General features: G+C 57.6%; 8 protein-coding genes across 8 annotated transcripts; 5 read left to right on the top strand and 3 right to left on the bottom strand.

The window, feature by feature from the left end:
- Window positions 1-171: 171 nt before the first annotated feature.
- Window positions 172-1,743, top strand: E0L32_001138 (uncharacterized protein; the record flags this gene model as incomplete). Its single annotated transcript, XM_031134148.1, has 1 exon — window positions 172-1,743. The coding sequence occupies one exon, from the start codon at window positions 172-174 to the stop codon at window positions 1,741-1,743; it is 1,572 nt and encodes a 523-aa protein (XP_030993031.1).
- A 1,221-nt stretch (window positions 1,744-2,964) lies between these two features.
- E0L32_001137 (uncharacterized protein) lies at window positions 2,965-4,251 on the top strand (the record flags this gene model as incomplete). The annotated part of the gene is made up of 1 exon (XM_031134137.1): window positions 2,965-4,251. The coding sequence occupies one exon, from the start codon at window positions 2,965-2,967 to the stop codon at window positions 4,249-4,251; it is 1,287 nt and encodes a 428-aa protein (XP_030993030.1).
- Window positions 4,252-6,253: 2,002 nt separating this feature from the next.
- On the top strand, window positions 6,254-8,380 carry E0L32_001136 (uncharacterized protein; the record flags this gene model as incomplete). The annotated part of the gene is made up of 1 exon (XM_031134126.1): window positions 6,254-8,380. The coding sequence occupies one exon, from the start codon at window positions 6,254-6,256 to the stop codon at window positions 8,378-8,380; it is 2,127 nt and encodes a 708-aa protein (XP_030993029.1).
- Window positions 8,381-9,104: 724 nt separating this feature from the next.
- Window positions 9,105-11,189, top strand: E0L32_001135 (uncharacterized protein; the record flags this gene model as incomplete). The annotated part of the gene is made up of 1 exon (XM_031134115.1): window positions 9,105-11,189. One exon carries the CDS (start codon window positions 9,105-9,107, stop codon window positions 11,187-11,189), a length of 2,085 nt encoding a protein of 694 aa, XP_030993028.1.
- Window positions 11,190-11,670: 481 nt separating this feature from the next.
- Window positions 11,671-13,521, bottom strand: E0L32_001134 (uncharacterized protein; the record flags this gene model as incomplete). The annotated part of the gene is made up of 1 exon (XM_031134104.1): window positions 11,671-13,521. The coding sequence occupies one exon, from the start codon at window positions 13,519-13,521 to the stop codon at window positions 11,671-11,673; it is 1,851 nt and encodes a 616-aa protein (XP_030993027.1).
- Window positions 13,522-14,060: 539 nt separating this feature from the next.
- On the top strand, window positions 14,061-15,422 carry E0L32_001133 (uncharacterized protein; the record flags this gene model as incomplete). Its single annotated transcript, XM_031134093.1, has 1 exon — window positions 14,061-15,422. The coding sequence occupies one exon, from the start codon at window positions 14,061-14,063 to the stop codon at window positions 15,420-15,422; it is 1,362 nt and encodes a 453-aa protein (XP_030993026.1).
- A 2,869-nt stretch (window positions 15,423-18,291) lies between these two features.
- E0L32_001132 (uncharacterized protein) lies at window positions 18,292-19,426 on the bottom strand (the record flags this gene model as incomplete). Its single annotated transcript, XM_031134081.1, has 2 exons — window positions 18,292-18,672; window positions 18,722-19,426. 2 exons carry the CDS (start codon window positions 19,424-19,426, stop codon window positions 18,292-18,294), a joined length of 1,086 nt encoding a protein of 361 aa, XP_030993025.1.
- Window positions 19,427-19,822: 396 nt separating this feature from the next.
- Window positions 19,823-21,141, bottom strand: E0L32_001131 (uncharacterized protein; the record flags this gene model as incomplete). Its single annotated transcript, XM_031134070.1, has 6 exons — window positions 19,823-19,874; window positions 19,928-20,027; window positions 20,081-20,348; window positions 20,402-20,570; window positions 20,632-21,082; window positions 21,138-21,141. The coding sequence occupies 6 exons, from the start codon at window positions 21,139-21,141 to the stop codon at window positions 19,823-19,825; spliced, it is 1,044 nt and encodes a 347-aa protein (XP_030993024.1).
- Window positions 21,142-21,414: the final 273 nt, after the last annotated feature.

Below are 21,414 nucleotides of genomic sequence, written 5' to 3'. Positions count from 1 at the left end.
GCGAGCTGCCATCTCTCACTTAACCCTCACTTGAGCTGCCACTCCCACCTCCTGCCCATCACCACCACCCTTTTTCCCTTTTCGCCAAGTGACTTCGTACTTGACAGAATTTGCAGCCGCACCACCATCACGCCATCACCATCGCCAGATCCGTCATCTCGAGCAGACACGATGGCGTCCTCTGGTGCCCCCTCCCACCCGAACCCTGAGGTTGTCGAGTTCGACGAATGCCGCGACCTCCGCGACATCAATGTAAACATCGGCCGCTACCCGCAGCTAGCCTGGCTGAAGGCCACGGCCAACCCACGCTTGGATTGGGGCTCAGGCTTCAACGCCGCCGTAGTGGTCCTGCGCTACATCCTGACCCAGCTGCCACCCGACGCCCGGAGGGTCAAGGATGCCGATGCCGAGAAGCAGAACCCGATCCTGGCGTACGCCTTTACGCACTTCCCCGAACGCGTCGTCGACATAGCCCGCCTGCCGTACCTCAGGGCGATCACCGAGAACCCGGCGGCGAATCCCGAGGGCCGCTCGTTCCACGACATCATGGAGGGCGAGCTCATGCGGTCCACGTTCTGGACTCGCGACCTCTACCATCTCTTCCTGCGCCAGCTGCCTATGGCGCACACGGGCGAGGACGACTTTATTATCCGCGAGAGAGACGACCCGCTGGCCAATGAGGCAGCTCGCAGCCTCGTCGTCTGGGACGGGTCGATCCCGCTGGGCGATCACCTCTCTCAGCTGTCCGGCCGGCGCAGGCTCAGGGATATGCCTGTCGACTACATCCGGCTAATGAGATTTCCCTTAATCATCCGGGTTCTGGTCACCCCAGCCGAGGGAGTCGAAATCGAATTCAAAGACATCCGCTCCGCCGATGTCCGAGGCCACATCCCTGCCACCATCGGCGAGGGCCACCACTCCACTCGCATTGGAGGCCCGATCCGGTACGGCCTGCTCGCTGTCGTCCGGCTCCGGGCAGACGCCAACGACGTCGACCTTGTGCGCCTGTATGACCCGCTCGGCTACAGCGTCAGGTGCCCGTTCCTTTGGGTCCACGCCAACGACAACTGGCGGTTTGGCGTGCCCGGGCACTCCTACATGATCTACATGGCCCCGGATAGCACAGGCCAACTGCTGGCAGCGGGTGTTCCGGCTAGCCCGCTGGTCCCCGAGACCTTGCGCCTGTCCGCCGCCTACGAGGCCAACAAGGAGATCTTTGAGCAATTTGTTGTCCGTCGCAACCCTGATCACCTCGCTGAGTTTGCCGAGGATGTTCCTGTCGATACCAGCCCGAGCCCCAAACGCCGCAAGCGCCTCAGGAGGTCTCCCAGCGAGGACACCGCTCGCCACCGCCGCCGCGACGATGATTCTGGGAGCGAGTCCGATGGCTCCCAGAGCCAGCAAGGCTCTCATCGCCATCGTGATGACTCGAGGAGCGACTCCGACCTCGGTCGGTCTCCGGATCGCCGAGACTCTCGTCGCCGCCGTAACGATGATTCGAGAAGCGACTCCGACCGCCTCCCGGATCGCCGAGGCTCCCCACGTCGTCGCAATGACTCGAGGGATGGCCGCGATCGTTCCCAGGACCGGCGAGACTCTCGCCGCCGTGACGATGATTCAAGGCGTGTCTCCAACCGCACCCTTCGTCAGCGCGATTCTCGTCCCAGTGGCAAGCCAAGGAGCCAGGGATCCAGGCGGCATAAGAGAAAGGAGCATGACTGCTATCGGCCACTTGAAAAGTAGTTTAATAGGACTCTGTACATCTCTGTCTGTGTTGCTCTTGAAGCAGTGATGTGTGATGTGTGATGTGTGACGTGTGATGTGTGATGTGTGATGTGTGATGATGTGCGGTTTCCTTACTTGGGCAACCGGCTGTCTCTATACAATCTTATTCATATTATTAGGAACTATCATATAAGACCCACCTCTCCTTTAACCATTAAAGACACCAAAAAAGTCAGAGTTTTAGATATATATCCACTTTTCTTTTAGTAAAGAATTGACAGTACTTATGAATCTAAAGATAGGCGTGCTACTGCACGTCAGTGCCTGTTCTCAGCTACTTGGTCAGCCAAACCCCTTGTAAATATCAAGAAAACCAAGATGGACAATTAAACAGATAAGAGGGCTGAGAAGACTCTGATGGCTAGATCACCAGCCCTGTCTCATAATGCCTACATACATCAACCCCAAGCCACCTGTGTTGAGCTAATCCATGTGATGCATGGTAAGCACTTAAGTTACAGCCAGCATGAATGCAACACATGGCGGGATCATCAGGCCAAGGCATCATCGGCATACTGCAGTTGGGAGCTGTCTTCATACAATATTAACACTTGAGGTTACCTCTGCAATCATGTTGGACGGACAAGGGGCCTTGATGTAGTCTACATAAAAGCCATCCTACTAAACTAGATGGGAATGTATCAAGCACATAAGTCCTGCATCTGCCTTATCTGAGCCCGCGAGTCTCGCCCACCCAGCGCTGCTGCGAAGAGAAAGACACCATTGAATGTAAACTGTGCCAGACACGGCACTGTTGATGATATGGCTGGTCAGCGGGCAGCAGCAGAGCGAGGCTCTATCACACCAGCTGGCATACAGACAAGAACGCATCTTGTGTTGCGCCACATCAAGTGCAAGTAGGGTGGCAGGTCGGCCATCATTAAAGACTGCCACAGATGCCAAGATAAAAAGATAAAAAAAAACGCGCACGTACCCCTTTTTTGCGAATCACCACACGCTTGTTGGCGAGGCGCGCAGTGACCACCTATTGAGGAGGGGGCCAACAATAGCGACGATAGCAACAGACGAGGCTAAGGGCACCAACCGCTCCCCCTTCTCTCTTCCTCAAGCTAAAAGAGAAAAATAAATCTCTTCCCGGCTTCCATCTTGATTGCAACACCACAATCAACTCACCCACCCACCATTTCAAGATCAAGACCCAAATCAAGATCAGAGGAAATGGCTCCCAACCGCTCCCACCGCAAGGGAAACAACCGCGGCAACGGTCGCAAGAACGGCGGCAACGGCCGCCGTTCGAACGGCGGCAACGGCCGCCGGGGAGACGACGACAATCGTGTCGTCAAGAAGTCCCGCCCCTCTCGCCCCTCCCACCCCCCCCGCCCCAACACCCAGTACGACCTTGTCCCACAAGAGCAGGGCAATGTTGAGGCCGAGAAAGTGGACGGCAAGTGGCAGCTCAATGCCACTCGTCTCGATCTCCCCCCGGGCGCGGATCCCGGCGCCTTCGTGACTGGCCGAGACAATGTGCTCGTCGGCTCCGCCCCCTCCGAGACGCTGCGCCCCATGCTGCAGAGCGTGCTCGACAGGACGAGCGAGCACCTGCCCCAGGGCTCCCGGTCCACCTTCGTCATCCAGCATCAGCTGCCCGACGAGCTCAACGGCCAGCCCCTCCGCCTCCAGAACGTGTTGGGCGCTGAGGCGGCCAAGAGGGAGGCTGCACGCCTCCGTGGCGGCGGCCGTCGAGGCGCCAGGCCGGCGGACGAGGGCAGATGTGGCAACTGCCACAAACCAGGCCACGAGGTCAAGGACTGCGTCAGCGCAGCCGCCTCAGGCTTCATCGAAGCCTGTCCATTGCACAACTCGTCGATGCACCTGATCGACGAGTGCATCCACGACCTCAAGCCAGAGGCCATGTTCCGCTTCCTGGTGAAGGGACGGGCTGGCAAGCCCCCGATTGCCACCCGCCTGTACAACTGGCCCAAGTTGGTCACCGAGGGCCAGGTGCCCCAGCTCCTCGAGTGCTACCCCTGGAGCCGCAAGTTCTCCTCGGCCTGGGCCCGCGAGATGGCCAACATCGCGCAGATGCAGGACTACGACTACGTCAACCCGTCGCCCCTGCCCGCCGACCCCAAGACCTGCAGCCGCGCTGCCGTCTTCGCCAACATCCCGCATCTCGGCAATGAGTTGCTCTGGGGAGCCGCCCCGGCGGCTGCCCAGCCGGCCGCAGCTGCCCAGCCGGCCGCAGCTGCCCAGCCGGCCGCAGCTGCCCAGCCAGCCGCAGCCGCCCAGCCAGCCACAGCCGCGGACGTGGACATGGACCTGGAGGACGCCATTGCAGATATCGCCAATGCCGCCGGTCCTGCTGGCCCTGTTGCCAACGCAGGCAACGAAGACGACGACGATGTCTTGGCCCGCCCTCTCGCCAACGCCAATGCCAGTATGGCAGGCAGCGATCTGGATGCAGACTATTCTGCATATGCGGCTAGTCTGGATTCGATTCGGTGAATCCATCTTTGCGTTCTTACAGGGTTTTAAATGAATTGGTGTTTCCGGGGCATAACTTTCATTCTCTAGACCTGTGTGTGTGTGTGAGTGTGTGATTGTTCCTCCTAATGCTGGTGATTACAACAGTAAACCATCTCTTAAGGTGTCGTAATCTACGTAGACTTCTGCTGGATCCATGGAATGACCCCTTCTCCCTTGCGACGATCGAGGCGCATGCTCCTGTCCTCTTGGTGGTCGCACCCGGTCGCTAAACACACCGCATCTAAGCTACTGCCAATGTCGTCGGCCGGAGATGAAGGCTCCAGAACCGGAGAGGTCTCCGACTCATCGGCTACGCTGGCCACTGTAAGGCTTGGCGATCAGTTCGACAAACATGAAACTAGTGCCTTGCAGTGATTCCTTCTGACCGATGGATGGGGAGTCTTTCCCTCGTGCTGAGATGGGAAGTAGGTGGCGGTATAATATTACGGTCAACGACATGAATGCATGCAAGGTTCCATGAGCTTGGACGCACCACAAGCGTGGATAGGAACTGCTTGATGCAGAATTCCAACCACTTTCGAGTGTAGTAGAAGGCAGTGCGACACAGTCGGTGAATATGCATTACAACTGTTTCAGTCGGGGAACCATCCTCGCCATTGACCCTGCAATCCCCACGCAGCCCTCGGTGTCTCCATGTTATCCCAAGTAGATCAATAATACTAATTCTGTCAACTCTCAAGCATTATGCTATGTGTACTATCTAGCATTCTTTTTAGTGTGGTTCTGTCTTGCACCTGGAGTCTAGTCCGAGGGCTGGCACCCAAGAAAAAAGAGGGCCAGCACAGCCAGAACCGCAATCTATATGAATGGCATTTTACTGAACTTGGTTGCAGTCTACTGGGTATTGAGTGCTGTCTTGATTGCCGTTACATGCAATCTCGGCTGGCATGTAGGTTGCTTCACTGATTCTACGATCACGCAATTCACGTGTAAAGGCCAGTAGCTATGTAAACCACCGGCTTGCGTTTTAAGTATTGCGTCGGCGCGGACTCCTGCAGTGTGTCCTTGATTATTCCCTGTAGGCTGCCTCTAGGCCATCACAGAGACTAGCTATTTCTGAGGCACTGCTCTACCAAGAGCCCTACAAACCCAGTAGTCTACACTATATAAAACTCGACATCTTCTTATATTCTTGATGTTAAAAAGAAAAGTGGGTTTGCCTTAAACTTCATCTACCTATTATTCCAACCCATCTTCTTTTATAAGGCTGTATTTAATTGTCTCTATCTTCTACAATTCTCTATGCTTAAAAGAGAAGTGGGTTCGCCTTAAAACTTTATAAGGCTGTATTTAATAGTCTCTATTTTCTGCAATTCTTTATACTTAAAAGATAAGTGGGTTTGCCTTAAAACTTCATCTACCTGTTATTCTAACCCATCTTCTTTTATAAGGCTGTATTTAATTGTCTCTATCTTCTGCAATTCTCTATGCTTAAAAGATAAGTAGGTTTGCCTTAAAATCTTATAAGGCTGTATTTAATAGTCTCTGTTTTCTGCAATTCTTTATGCTTAAAAGATAAGTGGGTTTGCCTTAAAACCTTATAAGGCTGTATTTAATAGTCTCTGTTTTCTGCAATTCTTTATGCTTAAAAGATAAGTAGGTTTGCCTTAAAACTTTATAAGGCTGTATTTAATAGTCTCTGTTTTCTGCAATTCTTTATGCTTAAAAGATAAGTGGGTGTTATAGCTTGCTCCTATAACCTTAAGTGCTCTGATATATGGACAGCGATTAGTACTTCCTACCAAGCCTATCTCCTCTAATTCTAGCTTTGAAGGCAGTTCTCTAAGAGGGTAGTGACCCGCCCCTCTCCCAGACAAACACATCTAGCCTGGTAGACAAAAAGAAGGGGTCCATTCCCAAGTCCCCGCCCCCCCCAAAGACAATCCAAACCGATTCACAAATTTCTCATGAGCACCTCATCACCACCACCACAACATCTTGCAAATCATTAATCATCAAGATGAACCCCTTTGTGCCGGTGGCCCAGGTTCGCCAGGGCGTCGTGGACCGCCTGGTCGCCCTGAATGACGTCGAGAAGCGCAGCAGGAGCCTCGAGCGCGTGATGCGAAACATCCACCAGCGCATCGACCCGACGCAGCCCGCGGTCCAGGAACCCGAGGCCGAGACCACCCTGAAGGGCCTCGAAGACGACCTAAGCAGAGGTCGTCGGAGACTCGACGAGCTCAAAACCGCGGTCGAGAAGCGCACCGGTGAGATCGACCGGTTCACCACTGCCCTCTCAGCCGACGCCACCAAGTCGGCCCTGCTGCAAGAGGTGTCCGACCCCGAGCTTGCCGACCGAGTGGCGCGCATCGACAAAGACATCCTGGCCTCGCTGCACCGAGTGCTCGCGGCCCATAAAGGTAGCCTCCCTAGTGACGCGCAGGAGGAAGCCGAGGTGATTCCGGCGTCGTTCCCCGACCCGATGTCCTCGACGGCTTTAGAAGCTGCCAAAAACCTGCGCGACCTTAAGGAGGCGCACAAATCCGAGGTTGCGAGGAACGAGCGGCTCGAGGAGGAGCTGCAGAAGACCCGAGCCGACATCTCGGCCCTGCGCGACCAGCACAGCGCCGCCGAGGACGCGCTCAGGTCGGAGCATGCCCACGAGAAGCACGAGCTCGAGCGCAGCCTCGCCGAACACGCCGAGCGCATCAAGGTTCTCATGGTCCAGGTGAACCAGGACGCCCAGAGGGCTGAGGACGCCGAAACCAAGATCATCGAGCTAGAGGAGCAGGCCCGGCGCATGACCGACCAGGAGCTCGACATGGGCGACCTGAGACTGGAGCTCGCCACGCTGGCCACAGAGAAGGCCAGGGTCGACAAGAAACTCGAGGCTGCCGAAAGAGCAGAGAAGAAGCTCGAGGTCGCCCATGCAGAGGTCAGCCACCTCGAGAGACAGCTCGCAGAGGTCACCGAGCACCGCGACAGCCTGCGGTCGGTCAACACGGCTTACCTCAAGGTATTTAAGGCTGTGGAGCAAGACCGCGACCGGCTCGAGACCGAGGGCCGAGAGACCAAAGAGAAGCTCGACAAGACCGCCGAGTGGTATCACGACACCCTCCTCACGCTCAGCGCCAGGGAGGGCGTCATCTTGCTGCTCGAACTGGAGCTTGAGCTCGCCCGCAGGCAGCGGGACACAGCCCGCGACGAGACCGGCGAGGCTCGTGAGGAGCGCGACGAGGCATACAGTCTCGTCGACTCCTTTTCCACTGACAAGACCCGCCTGCAGGCGGACCTTGACAGGCTGAAGCATATCGCGCAGGGCCTCTGGGTGTCCATCTCTCCGCTGTGGCCACTGCCCTTCGACGCGTGGATGGACTTCGCCTCGACGATCGCTGCAGCCCCCGAGATCGCGCCCACCGGGGTCGGCGACCAAGAGCAGCCATGGGTTGTGCTCCCCCCCCTACACGAGGACGACACGGACCATCTCGAGTGCCCCGTCCCTGCGACCATCGACGGCCTGACCCTGCTCCTCCAGGTCATGCTCCAAGAGCAGCATGCAGGGTCCTCGACGGCTCTGCGGTGCCTCGCCAGCCTCGTCCGCCTCGTGAGCCAGCACCGGGGGCCGCTCAGGGTCGACATCCTCGGCACGCTGCTCGAGCACGTTGTGGTACTGCTCGCTCTGCCCGTTCCGCTCCCCCCCCCCGACCGCTCCTTGTCTGTCTCCCCCGTCCTGGCCTGGTGGACCCTCGCGCTCACGCTTGAGAGACTCTGGCCCGGTGAGCAGCTTATTCAGTCAGCCCGAGAGGCGCTGGGCATCTGGCTCGCCCAGGAGCCGCTCGCCGCCACCCTCATCGCCGCCCTGACCGACGGCTCAATGCCCACGTTCTTGTCAGAGCATGCACAGAGCTTGCAGCCGCTCGGGCAGCCGGCGGCAAGCGCCGTGGTCATGCTCCGCGCTGCCGCCTGGGAGGAGATACTTGTGGTTGACACGCGAGCATCGCAGCTTCGTATGGTCGCGCGCGACAGCCTCAGGCTGCTCGGCACCAACTCCCTGGGACTGTCCATGCAGTCCATGCCGACAGGAAGCAGTGCAATCCTGGAAATTAGCAACGAGGAGCTTGTACGTCATTTTGTATTATCGTAGCTCTAATGCAACTAGTAATTGATCCTTTATCTACCCTGTGATGTTCTGAGAACGAGGATGAAAGCACCTAACCACAAACCCTAAACCTCATCAGCTATCATGTAGCAACATCAACTTAGCACGGATGCTCAGGAGAGGTCGTTATCCCCATAGATCGTAACACTCTTACAGGCGCGCCGTCCGAGTCAGCAGGCGCGCGGTTACCACGTCACAGACACGCAACAGGCACAGATGCTGGGCACATTGGCGCCAGTCTGTCTTGGTTTATGCAGGTTGCTCAAGCATGCTGGACGAGCCATAACCAATAGACCTGGGCGTATGCATGCCACCTGGTCAACAGGTTCAACTGCTTGATATTGAAAAACTCTGTCTTGTCTTGATCAAAAGAAGCTTGATTGAATCACTCCTACTCCCTCCCTTCTCCCTATTTTATCTAAGTGCTCGAACAGCCTGTGGCCTAAGTGGGTTGTTCTCAAATGCTTGAAACTACCTAGATAGGTACCCTTCACCCGGTAAGGTAGTGGTCAGCGGCCCCCACCCCCTCTTCCCCTCCCACCTTTATTTTTTTTTAAACAGAAGAGCACAGTTGCTATCTCATAACTCCTATCTTCCAAAATAAAATAAAAATAAAAAGCGCGTCTGAACTACCTACTCCCCCCCCCTCCACCCACAAAGAAAAGTCCAAGCAGAATCTTCAAGACCGCAAAGATTCACTACATGCACAATGGCCAACACAAATGAACTGCACACCGTCCTTGACGGGGCTCAGGCCCAGCTCGACTCCCTGAAAGAATCCCTGAGAAATCTGCCCCAGGTATCTCCGAGAGAGAGAAACGCCTTTACTCTAACCCAATCCTGGTTGGACAAGGTCCGCCAGGCAACGCGCACGCAAGCCCAGGCCAACGATGACGAGAACAGCCGCCTCGCCAACGAGGCCCGCCGGCTGGAGCAAGAGCGACAACAGCTCGAATCCGACCGGCTCTCACTGGGCACCGAGCGGCAGAAGCTCGATGAGTCCTGGAGCAAGCTCCGCACTGAGCAGGACAAGCTGCAACAGCAACGACAAGATGCTGATCGCAGCACGCAGGCAGACGCCATCCGCGACCTCAAACGGGAGCTCATGGAAGGCCTTAGCGCGTCGCAGAACGCCATCGCCGACATGATCACTACGCGTATGCAGACTGACGCGCAGGATAGAAACCAGAAGCTCGATGCCCTGGCATCGAGCATTACCGAGGGCTTCGCCAAGACTTCAACGTCGTTGGACGTCGGAGCCGCCCAGCATGCGCTCATCACTCACATGGAGAGCGAGGTGATCAATAGGGACCAGCGGCTCGATGCCCTGGCAGCGAGCATCACCGAGGGCCTTGGCAAGGCCGTATCAAGCGCTGGCAACGCCCAGGAAGTTTTCGAGACCCGCATGGAGACTGACAAGCAAGATAGGGACCAGCAACTCGACGCCCTGAAAGCGAGCGTGACCGCCGACGTCGAGAACATCTCCAAAGGTCTCGACAAGAAACTCGACTCGTTCAAGACGGACGTTCAGACAGCCGTCCAGGCATCGGCCGAGGCTGTCTCTAACGATCTGAGGCGAGTCGAGACAACCGCCGGCATCACCCGGCAACAAACCCATGGCATCGCGTCGCATGTCGAAGTCATTCGCGGCCAGATCGACCACCTCGGTACGGTCGTTACCGAAAACGAGCGCAACCTGGCCTCTGAGATCGACGAGGTCACCGGCAAGGTAGGCGACCTGTCCGTCAAGATCCGCGACGTGGAGGGCGTCGCCGACACCGCGCGCGACGACGGCGCCCACAGCCTCGAGGCGGCACGGGATCTCTGCAAGACAGTCGAGACCATGTCGACTGGTCTCTCAAAGTGGCTGGGCGATATGAGGGATGCGCTCGTCGCCAAGATTAGCGAGAGCCATGTCGCGGCTCGGGATCAAGCCGCGACCGCTGCGCAGAGCCAACTCAGTGGGCTCGAGGCCAGCCTCATGCCCAAGATCGAGGAGGTACTGCGTTCCATCAAGGACGACGCAGAGGCCGATGAAACGCTTGGCGAGACGGTCGCTGCCCTGAGCCAGGCCGTTGAGGCCCTCGAAGTGACGTCGTTGGGTCAGGACGCCGAGCTTGACGCGATACACTCGGGTGTCAGGTATCTTGTCAACTTCCTCGAGCGCATCTACCGCGCGCACGAGAAGCTCCACCGCGTGCGAGAGTCGACCCCGTCGCTGATAGAGGAGCTGGACCCCCGCGCCGCAATGCCCGCAGCAACTTCCGACGGCGGCGGCGAGGCCTCGGCCCACGACCCTTCCTCCTCCACTGCAGCTGCAGAGGGGCCCTCTGCCCCCGGCTCCGCTGAGCGCCATTACTCCCGGCGCGGCTCCCGTGGACAGAAGCGGTCCATGATCTCGCGAGAGGGCGGCTCCGAGGTTGAGACTAGCCAGTGGGACGTGCTGGTGTCCCGCCTGAATACGGTCCTCAGCCGCATCCCCTTCGACGTGGGCGAGTCGACGGCCGATCCCCTCGCCGTGCTCATCCGCCTCGCCCCCTTGCTCGCCCGCGAGGGCCCGCAGCGGCGGCTGACCGAGTTCCTTGAGGAGGGGCAGCCGGGAATGGCCCTGTGTCTCAATGGCATATGCCGCACCGGCCATAACGACTTGCGCCTCCTGGACTCTTGTTGGTGCGAAGCCCAAGAGAACCAGGATGGTAAGTACAAGTGCCTCTGCATTGAAAAAGTCGACGACAAGCCTTATGGCGTCGTCAAGCTCAGCTTTGACTATTTCAGAGAGTTTTCCTATTCCTAGAATAATACATGATTCTACCTCCTTGATTCTACCATGCCTCATGTGACTACGTTGTGCCTTCTGTGACCACTTTATGCCTATCTGTAATCCAACCAACACATAAGAAATTAGGAAAATACGGCCTGCTGCATTGCTGTGGCTGCTGTGGGTGTTGGACGCCAATCCTGACCTGCTGTCCAAATGAGCACTTTTAACTAGGTACCTTGATATTTATCTGCAGGTCAAATCGAACGTTGCAGCATGCACTTACCCCAATTGGCCAGCCTGCAGAGAGCGCTTTTAAACTAAAGGTTTCCCCACTCGAGAGCCGCGCCCGATAAAAATGAAACCATCACTAGGTCAAAGCTTAAAAACAGCTCTCTGCACCATTCTAAACCATTTCAAAGACTTTACTCCTGTGTATAAAGCACAACTACACAGAACATAAGGCACAAGAGGACATTGCTGGCAAGGAAAATGCTCATGTATTACTTCTAGACCCCTATTTTTTTCGTCTCTTGCTTAAATCAGGCCAAATTTCGCGTGGCCAAGGAAGCAGAGCCTCTCCGGTCTGTTCCACCGCGATGCTAGGTCGGATCCTGCACCGTAGGCGAGGCACAGCGCTGGGAAGCCGTGGAGCTGGCCCATCCGTAGCATCGCTGTTGTCGTCGATATGTGCCAAAGGGAGCGACAGGAGATCGACGAGACGAGGTGGGCTTGGCGATGGCGGCGCGGGCTGGACCGGCAGGGGCGCAGGCACGGGGGCAGGCTCATCCGCATTGGGCACGACGTCCATCTCGTCAGGAAAGGCCATGCCCTCATGAGCTGGCGCTGGCGGTGATGTTGACGATGAGGGCTGGTCCGGTCCTCCTGTGGGTGCCTCGCCTTGGGACTCAGCCGGGCTGCGAGGGGAGTCAAACACATCCCCCCCGTCATTGGGGGATGGCGGTGGCGGTGGCGGTGACCGCGACCAGGGCCGACCCGCTCCTCCTGCAGGTGCCTGGCCTTGGGGCTCAGCCGGGCTAAGAGGGGAGTCAAACACATCTCCCATGCCAGGGTCTAGTGGCTGAGGTGATGCCGGGGGCGCTGGTGGCGCTGGTGGCGCTGGCGGCGGCTGCACAGCGACAGGCACAACAAGGCCCGCCGGCGGTGGCGGCTGCACGACGGGCGCGACGGGGCCCGCCGGCGGTGGCGGCTGCACGACGGGCACAACAAGGCCCGCCGGCGGTGGCGGCTGCACGACGGGCACAACAAGGCCCGCCGGCGGTGGCGGCTGCACGACGGGCGCGGCGGGGCCCAACAAGGCGAGTTTGCGAGCCAGTGCGTCTTGGCGCTTGCGGTTGAGCACCAAGCGCAACAGAGCCTCGCACAAGCGGTTGCCCGAGGGAACAACCTGGCTGCCGCGCGCGGCCACAGAGGCCTTGTGGTATAGGGCGCCGGTGACGATGGTCCGGCCGTTGAGACCTTCTGCGGCGCTGGCGGCCTTTTCCAGCTTGGAAAGATCGGTGGTGGTGACCTGCAAGGGCGTCATCGCTCCGTGGCCGGGGAGGATGGGCGGCGTGTCGTCCTTGAAGGCGAGGCGCTCGATCTCGAGGAACAGGCGGTGGAACACGTTGATGGCCAGCTGGTTCCTGTGGAAGTGGCTCGCAGCCCTCTCATGCAACTCCTTGATCGAGCGGCGAACGCCTCCGCCGGCACCGTTGGAGGCGATCTCGTGGGCGAGGGCGTCGATGAACCGGCTGTCGGTGGGGTTGACGAGAGCCCAGTGGCGGCAGTCGTTGGTACGGCAGATGACCATGTACTGGATGGCCATGATGAGGGTCTCGGGCGATCCATTCCAGGTGGGATGCGCCATCACTGTTGCCAGGGCGTCGCAAAAGGAGTGCGCCCAGAGCGGGTTGGAGACTTCGTGGCCTCCGAGGACCACGGTGGCGCTGGCGGCGCCGTACGCCAGGTTGTTGGCGCTGCAGATGATGTTGGTTGGCAGGCAGCGCATGTCGCGGATGGAGGCCTTCCAGAGATCCAGCATCTGCGCGTACCTTGCTGGTCTGCGCGTGATGTCGCGGACGTGGTGCTGCATGGGGTCGGCAGCCCAGTCGGCGAGGAGCTGTGCCTCGTCGGCCGGCGTCCATGGCGCTTGACACTCGTGGTCTTGTAGCCGCGCAGGGGGTAGCATCGCGCTGAACTCGGCGTCGGTCGTCGCGGGGTGGTTCTGTACCAGCCATTTGTGCTGGGCCTCGGTGCCCGAGCTGAGGCGCTCCAGCAGCGGCTCTACCTGGGGACGCAGGACCCGGTGGAACGCGAAGCGGTCCAGGTAGGCGTTGTTGTTGTTGTTGTTGTTGTTGTTGGCCATTTTGAGCGGTGATGGTCAAAATGTTGGCCGTCTGGTTGTGGGAGAGTTTGATGATCTAGTCGAGGTTCTGAAGAGATTCTGACGAGGTATGTGGCTAGGCTTTAACCCAAGGGCTGACGAGGTAGGTGGCTAGGCTTTAACCCAAAGACTTTCACCAAACTCTCAGGGAGGGGCAGGAAATTGAACAAGTCTAACGGCGCAATGTCGCTCCCTCAGCGCCCTCCGGCATTTCGGGACGAGGCTGCAGAGCTGACCGTCCAGACGTCTCACTGTGCCAAGCATAAGTCCAAGTGCCATTAAATGCTAGCAAGTCGCCAGCAAATGCCTGGCGTAAAGTATCTATATAGAAGCATTGGGCCTCCTTGTTCGAGGTATTGCCCCGCGAAGCTATTTCTCGCCTACTTTAAAGATTGACTCCTGCCCCTTTCCCCCTGGTTAAAAACAAGACTGCAGCCGCCTGCCCTGACAGCTCTTGACCTTTCCACTCCAACAGCTCACACAGCGATCAAACAATCCTCAAATCTTGACCAGCTCTCAAGATGTCTATGAGCGTATCGGCCAACGTCGACGTGTCGGCCGAAGTGCCAGTTATGACGCAGATGCAGACGCGGATGCTCAAGGCGCTGAGGCACCCGTCCTACCACGAGCTGACACTACTATTCGACGAGCTCGCCGACGAGCTCGACGCCAACAACACGGGCCCTGTCGTTATTCCGGTAAACGACATGCAGAACGCCGTGCGGATCGACCAGCACTGCGAGATGCTCAAGCTGCTGCACCAGATCCCGACGGACCTGTGCGAGTCGATCATCCGGGGCACCGTCGCGTACGATGCCAAGAGAGGCACCAACAGACCAGACGCGTACAGCGACGACGGCCCCGGTACCTACGTCGCTGGAATGTCCATCGACGGGCGTCACGGCAAATTCCTCTCCATTGCCGAGATCAGCGTCCTGATCAACGACCTCACCGCCTACCTCGACGCGTACGGGATATGGCAGCTCCCCGGCGGCAGATGGGATCCGACTATCCCCGGCGCCGATCGCGCAGCCGACTTGATCCGCGCCGTCGACTCGCAGTACGGCAGGCCCCAGGCCGACGGGAGCCCGCGATTCGTCCGCAACCCAGCCGCGGCCCAGAAGGTGCGGCTGCTCGTGGAGAACTTCCGGCGCCGCATTGACATCGGCCGCGACCCGACACACAACGTCTGGCAGACGCAGTCGCCGCTCATGGTCGGCTGCACATCCAAGACCATCGGGCTCCGCGGCAGGGAGCACGACCCCGCTCAGGGCCTGGGCAACACGACGTACACGTGGGCGCTGACGCTGTGCCTGATCAAACGCATGGGTCTCGTCCCCTCCGTCACGGTGCGACCGGTGATCAGAATCTGGGAGCGAGAGCAGTTGTGGCGGTCTAAGATGCTCGTCACAATGCTCGCCCAGTCTCTGGTCACGCAGCAGGGGTTCAACGTCATCCAGGGCGGCGGGCTCAAAACGTCGCATCCCACGTACATGGCTCACGCCAAGCTGGTTGAAGCCAGGGCCTACGTCTGCGTGCGAGAGAACTACCTACGCGACAACCTGGCTCACACGCTGGACTACATCCGGAACCAGCAGCGCTTTGCCAACTGCGTGCAGCGGCTCCAGGGGATGCTCCCACCTAGTCTCGAGGCCACGCTGGACAGTGCCGAGATCACGATGGTCGGTCTCAAAATCGCCGTGAACGAGGTGGTCGATGCCCGCGAGCAGCTCCATGCTGAGATCGCCCGGATGGAGGCAAGGCTCGAGGAGCTCACCGCGCAGCGCGACCATCGGCGCGAGCTTTATGAAGTTACACTGAAGGTCGTCAATGCTCTCACGCTGGATCGGTTGGCACATACCCCTCCGCCCCAGTTGCTCTAGTTTCAATACAATTGACTTGCTCGCCTCTACATTGATCCTGCTGACGATCCCTGTGAACTGACCTTTGACTGGTTGCGCAACCACTGTATCTGCATGCCAAAAGCTCCATAGCTGTGCAATCGGAAGCGTCAAAGCTGGGCATTACATTGTGCTGTAGGAAACATCAGCGACAGTGAAACTTACTGTAATCTTATGAATTGAGTAAGGAGATTTACCATGAGGTTGGCGATAACATCACCAGCGCTGTGGTCTGGTGGTCCCACATCTTTTCTAAGCTGGGAAATCTGTCAGCGATCAACGGTTTTAACCTTTTCCTTAACCCCTCTCCATTCCCCGGCCGGCTCAATACTCCGGGCGAGATGTTAACAATGCATACAATACACCTCTTTGCCTAGTAGGACTTGCTCTTCTATACTACTTTATGGTTAATGCTGTTTTCTTACATCATGTTTTACATAACAAGGTTAGGGGCAGAGCATGTCTCTTAAGCCATAGAGCAAGCCAAGCTAGATGTATTTATAAGTGCATCAGGAACACAGATGTAAGATATGGCTTGTGCTCAACAGGAGATGAATGCAAGTCACCTGAAAGAGATTCAAGGAGAAGGGCCAGATAAGCCATGAAACATCAGGATATGCTACGCACAGGCCTAGGGGGGGGTGCGAGTTTTAAATAGAACTTGCGACTAATCTCTGCAGGTTAGGACAGACTGGGTCTACCCCGTAAAAGGGGATTTACACGCAATTCTGAACACCTTAAAAGAAAAAGTGGATAAAATACTGGAGGTGGATCGCCACTCACCCCCACAACAAGGATACAATCAGCACACAGCGGTCAGCATTCCCAGTCGCCGCTATTGCTGTGCTGGGCCGGAGTGTTTAGGGACTTGCGCATGTATCAAGCCCATCGGATAGCCTCTGATGAGCTTCCGTCAACGACTCGGACGCCCGCTTGTGAGTCAACAGCTCTATTATTGAGCCTGGCAGTGGTCGTCGCATGGGCTGCTTATGTGCAGCCTTTTAGGGGACTTCACTCTTGTCTTGCAGGCCTGTGTCTATGTGCATCAACGAAGCTGCACGAAGAAACATAGACTTACCAGTGAGTTCCCCATATATAGAGCAATGCCACCCTTCCTCGATAGCCTTATGTAAACCGCCATGTGCAGTTCAGCTCCTTCAGTAAACATAAAGCAACACTGGGATATCAGTCGGAGATACAGGTCATGTCAGCGAGCAGGATGCCGAAGCAATACCATGGCACAGAACATCTTGCTGACAGCACAGGCAATAGATTGACTGGATAGAGCAGTTGGCGCGAGGTTGGCGATGATCTCCTTGCCAGGGCTACAGAGGTTGTGGCTTAAAGTTGGGTTAGGAGTTCATTACTCTGCCCCACATTTATCCAGACTCTCAAATCTGCAGGCAATCCAAGGTTTCCGAACGCTGCTCCAATTTTTTTTAAACGCTCCCACACTTCTTCAAACCAGTCCATTTTGGCTTGAACCCCCCGCAGTGTTGGTTTCGCTGCGCAAAGTGTTAGTGCTCTTTCGGAGTGAGGTAGAGAGGCTGATGTTCGCGCTGCTCTCTGGCGCGGGCGGCATGCTCGAGCGATGCCTTGCCGTTAAAGATCTAGCCAGGAGAACAGCTGCTATCCCCCGACAATCGCTGCACTTGTGCGGCTGGACAGCCGGGAAGCCATTTCGCGGGCATAGGTGGTTCTGGATTGCCTTGATCGGGGGGTTCGCCAGGAAGCACTCGGCGTTGGTGCCGCAAAGCCTGTCCGCCGACCGAGAACAGCATCGTGCTAATCTTTCCTTTCCCACTAACCGGCTGGCTTCCAGCTCAGGACACCTAGCGCTTCAAGTGCCACCCCCCACCGCACGAAGCGCCGAGATAGCCTCGCAGCATGACAGGTGAGATGGATGGCATGGCTGGCGAGTCCCTTGGCCCCTTTGCATCGTCCCAGCCTTGACCGCGGCCTAGACTACTTTCTGGCTAGGCACACCAGTTAATCGGAACCATGCTTTCATGGAATTGTAACTCGATGGCGTGGATGTTAACCGATGCTCTGGTCCCTGTTTTGCACGAGCGGGAAGGGGGGAGGCGTGGCAAGCCTTGAAGATAAAAACAAGCAACGGCCTTGCTGACATATCAGCACCATGCTATTGTTGGCTTGGCCCGCTATGGATGTGTTTAAACACTCAGATCGCGCTCCTTTGTGCCGTTACAGGCGACGTGGACATGGACTTTGACCAACTGCACTTCGTCGCCAAGTCCGCCAACCGGGCGGGGTGAAGAGGTTGCCTCCTAAGGCTTGACAAAAGTGTGGGTCAAGCTTCAAATTGAGAACTGCCTGCAATTTGCAATGGTTTAAGAAAAGTGGGCCAGACCGCGAGGCCACCAAGTGATCAAGATAGGAGAAAGTGCTACTTGTGGCTTCGATATGCATGCGCTGAGGCAATGCAGCAATACAGCAGAGGCCAACAAGCCCCACATCTTTTTCAAGCTTCAAACTCTGCAGGCAATCAGGCTTTTCAGATGCTCCCCCACCTTTATTCAGACCGTCCCACTCTTTTCCAGACTGTCCCACTGTTTTCCAAGAGCCCCCACCTTTTTCCAGTTCGAGACCGTCCCACTCTTTTCCAGGCCCTCCCGCTCTTTTCCAGAGGTTCCCACTCTTTGCCAGGGGAATCGCCATTTGTTTCCAGACGCGCAGCAACAGCAGCCTCTGACTGAGGTTCGGGCTGCCGAGATACGCCTTGGTCCAGGCGATCGCCGGAACGGGGGCCAGAGCAGTGGGCGACGCTGGGGAGCGCGACGGATGTTTACGAAGGCGAGATGCATTTGATACATTTGAGCATTGGTCTGTTCTACTCGCTCAGCAGCGCTGGCTCCTCCGTGCCAACTTGATCTATCAGACGCGAGTAATGCTCGACCCTCCGATGCTTCTCAAACGCAAACACCCTCTCCTTGCCTTTCAGGCACTTGCTGAGGTCGAGGGTAGCAAAGACGAGCTCGTCGCCCTTGGTCTTGGACTCGGCGATGACGTGTCCGTTGGGGTCGACGATGGAGGAGCCGGCAATCAGCGACCCGTGGTCTTCAGTGCCGGCCTTGCCCGCGTGCACGCTGTAGCAAGCGTTCTGGTAGCTTCCCGCTTGGCAGGACAGACGGTGGTGGAACAAGGCTTCCTGTTCCTGCTCCTCGTTTGACCCCTCGTACTGAGGCGCGAAGGCTGTCGTGTTGTATCCTTCCTGCACGGCTGTCAGTCTTGTGTCTGCTGTGATGGAGACGATGCCTTACCAAGAGAAGCTCGATGCCCTGCAAGCCATAGCATCTCCACCCCTCGGCCCATCGGCGGTCGTTGCAGATCAGCATGCCCAGTATGGGATCGCCCCTGCCCTCGGCATCCTTGGGGTCGGGCAGGCCTTGGACATGACCAGACTTCAACGCTCCCTGCACCAGTCCGGGTACGCGGAATGCCTGGAAGCCGAGATCTCCAGGCGTGAAGTAGCGCTTCTCAAGCTGCTGCGTGACCCCTGGGCGCGTGTCCGGTTCGTATCGCCCCGGCAGATGGATCTTCCGGTACTTGGCGATGCATCGTTTCCGGGCGGCAGAGTAGTAGATTGCGGTATTGTAATCGGTCACCTTGCCGCCCTCGGCAGTCCACCTCTCTCCGTAGCCGAACGAGATGTCGATGCCAAGCTCGTCTGCTTTGTCGACGAGTGGTTTAGCGTTGGGGGACCTGACGATCGCATACGGGTCTGAGGGCGATGCAGGCTCGAAGAACGAAGCGAGTTCCTCGCTGTCGTTTATGACATAGCCCGGAAAGAAAGTGGTAAAGGCGAGCTCCGGGAACACGACCAGTCTGACCTTCTTTTCTGCAGCCTCGTCCAGGAGCTTGGTCATCCGCCTCAGCACTTCCTCACGCGGTGTGTCCAAGCTGGTTACTGGGCCAAGCTGGGCTGCTGCCACTGTTAGCAGCCTGGGCTCCCGTGCCGCTGCCATGGTATGGGATTGCAACGACTACTCGTCGCTGGTCGGAAACTATTGACTAGAAGCCTTGAACTCAAATGGCAGGTGATTTCACGTGGTCCATTATAGTCGTGGTAAGAGGAGGTTTGAGGGAATCCGAACTCCACTCCGGCGATTGCGGCTGGCGCAGCCGACCATCGGCAGACGTATGCCGATCATTCTACCCACCAATCCCACCAACCAAAGGATACACCACTATCTTGGAGGCTTGGAGGCTTGGAGGCGAGCGTGCGTCTACATATCTGCATGCTATCACGTGCTCATGACGGTAGAAATGACAAGAACGAGGAGCATGCAGGATGAATGATATTATTATGTATGGATGACTCTATGGGAGGTTGATGGGCAGTGCGCTTGTTCGTTCCACGATTATATCCGCGCCTGCGCTGGGAGCAAGTCGGCGGCGTAGGTTGCCAGACCCCTATTGTAGACGTCAGCAGGTGTGATTCTGTAACTGGAAAGTTGAAGACGTACCATGATGCCTGGAAACCGGTTCCTCCGGCACCGTAATTGTGTATGACAAGCTTGCCGTCGATCAGCTCCGGTTCTACTCGGGCGCCGCCCTCTCTTCCAGCTGTCAAGATCGTCAGTCTGATCCGCCGGAAGGCTACGCAGCTTGCTACTCACGCCGCAGACCAACGCCATGCTTGACGACCTTCAGGTCCTCTGGCTTCCCCAGCTCGGGCACCAACGCGCAGCAGCGCTTCTTGATGACCTCTGCAAACTCGAGGTCGACCTCGCCGTCCCAGTTGTCCTTCTGGCGGCACCCCCCGAGGATCACGCCTCCCCGCTCGCCCCTGGGAAAGATGTGAGTCGCCTCGCCGTTGCGGTGCGGCGCGCGGAAGTACATCTTGCGGATGGGCTTCTCGGGGCCCTCGACCAGCAAGATCTGGCCCTGCGTAACGGTCAGCTGGCTGTGAGACGATGCACATGTACAGCAAGACCTACCCTCGCGGGGAACATCGTCTTGTCTTCTACGCCGCCTAGCGACATCGCGCCGAGGCCTGTGCAGTTGAAGACGGCTGTGGCCTCGGGGTAGAGCTCGGACGCCTCGTCGATGTGACTGAATATCCGTCGATGCACCTCGATACCGAGTCTGGTGCATTCTGTCTGAAGCCTGCACCAAGCGTCAGTTGCCAGGCGATGCGTCCACAGAAACCACGTCTGCAACTCCATACCAGGGCAGATATTTCTGGACGTCAATGGCAAAGCTCGCCATCTCAAAGCCAAAGGCGGTGCCGTCGGGCAGCTCGCGCTCGTCGATCTTCCTCAGGCCGCCCACGAGCCTCTCGAACCAGAGCTTGCCCGTCGCGGGCGTCTTGATGCCGACCTCGTCGATGGGGTGCTCGTAGTGCCACCGGATGTCCATGGGCCGCACGCCCGACTCGGGCCGCGACGACGAGATCTGCTTCAGCTTGCGGTACGTGATGGCCTCCCAGTCCTCGTGGGGGCCGTTGTCGCTCGCCGCGGGGAACCAGTTGGCGCCGCCCCACGCCGAGGCGTACTCGGCCGCGGCGTCGCCGGGCAGGTACTTGCCGGCGACGACGATCGTGGCGTTGCGATACCTGGACCGGAGCTCCAGGGCCTGGGTGAGGCCGACCACGCCGGCGCCGATGACGACAAAGTAAGCTGGGAGGGATGCGTTAGACGGACCGACGAGGGACATGAATCTAACAAGACTTACGCATATCTTTAATGTTTGATGCGAACGGTAGTCAACAAGTGCTTGCCATCAAGTCGACATTCTCACTGCAGCAAAAGGCACGATTTCGCTGCAATAAAAGGCACAGCAAAGAGTGGGCTCCCGACTGGTGGCCGCCGGCGAAGGATCGGCGGAAGCGGGCCGGCCGATTATCGGTGGCTATCAGTGAGCGCCGCCGTAGCCTATGCCGATGGTTCGACCGGCGCTCATCATCAGCCCATGTCGAGAATCCACGACAATGCATCAGGCTGTACATTTC

This window comes from Thyridium curvatum (genome assembly GCF_004353045.1).
Source record: "Thyridium curvatum strain D216 chromosome Unknown NODE_4_length_842636_cov_84.159710, whole genome shotgun sequence".
NCBI lineage: Eukaryota > Fungi > Ascomycota > Sordariomycetes > Thyridiales > Thyridiaceae > Thyridium > Thyridium curvatum.
The sequence above is the reverse complement of the archived record's forward strand: the minus strand, read 5'-3'. Positions and strand labels throughout refer to the sequence as shown.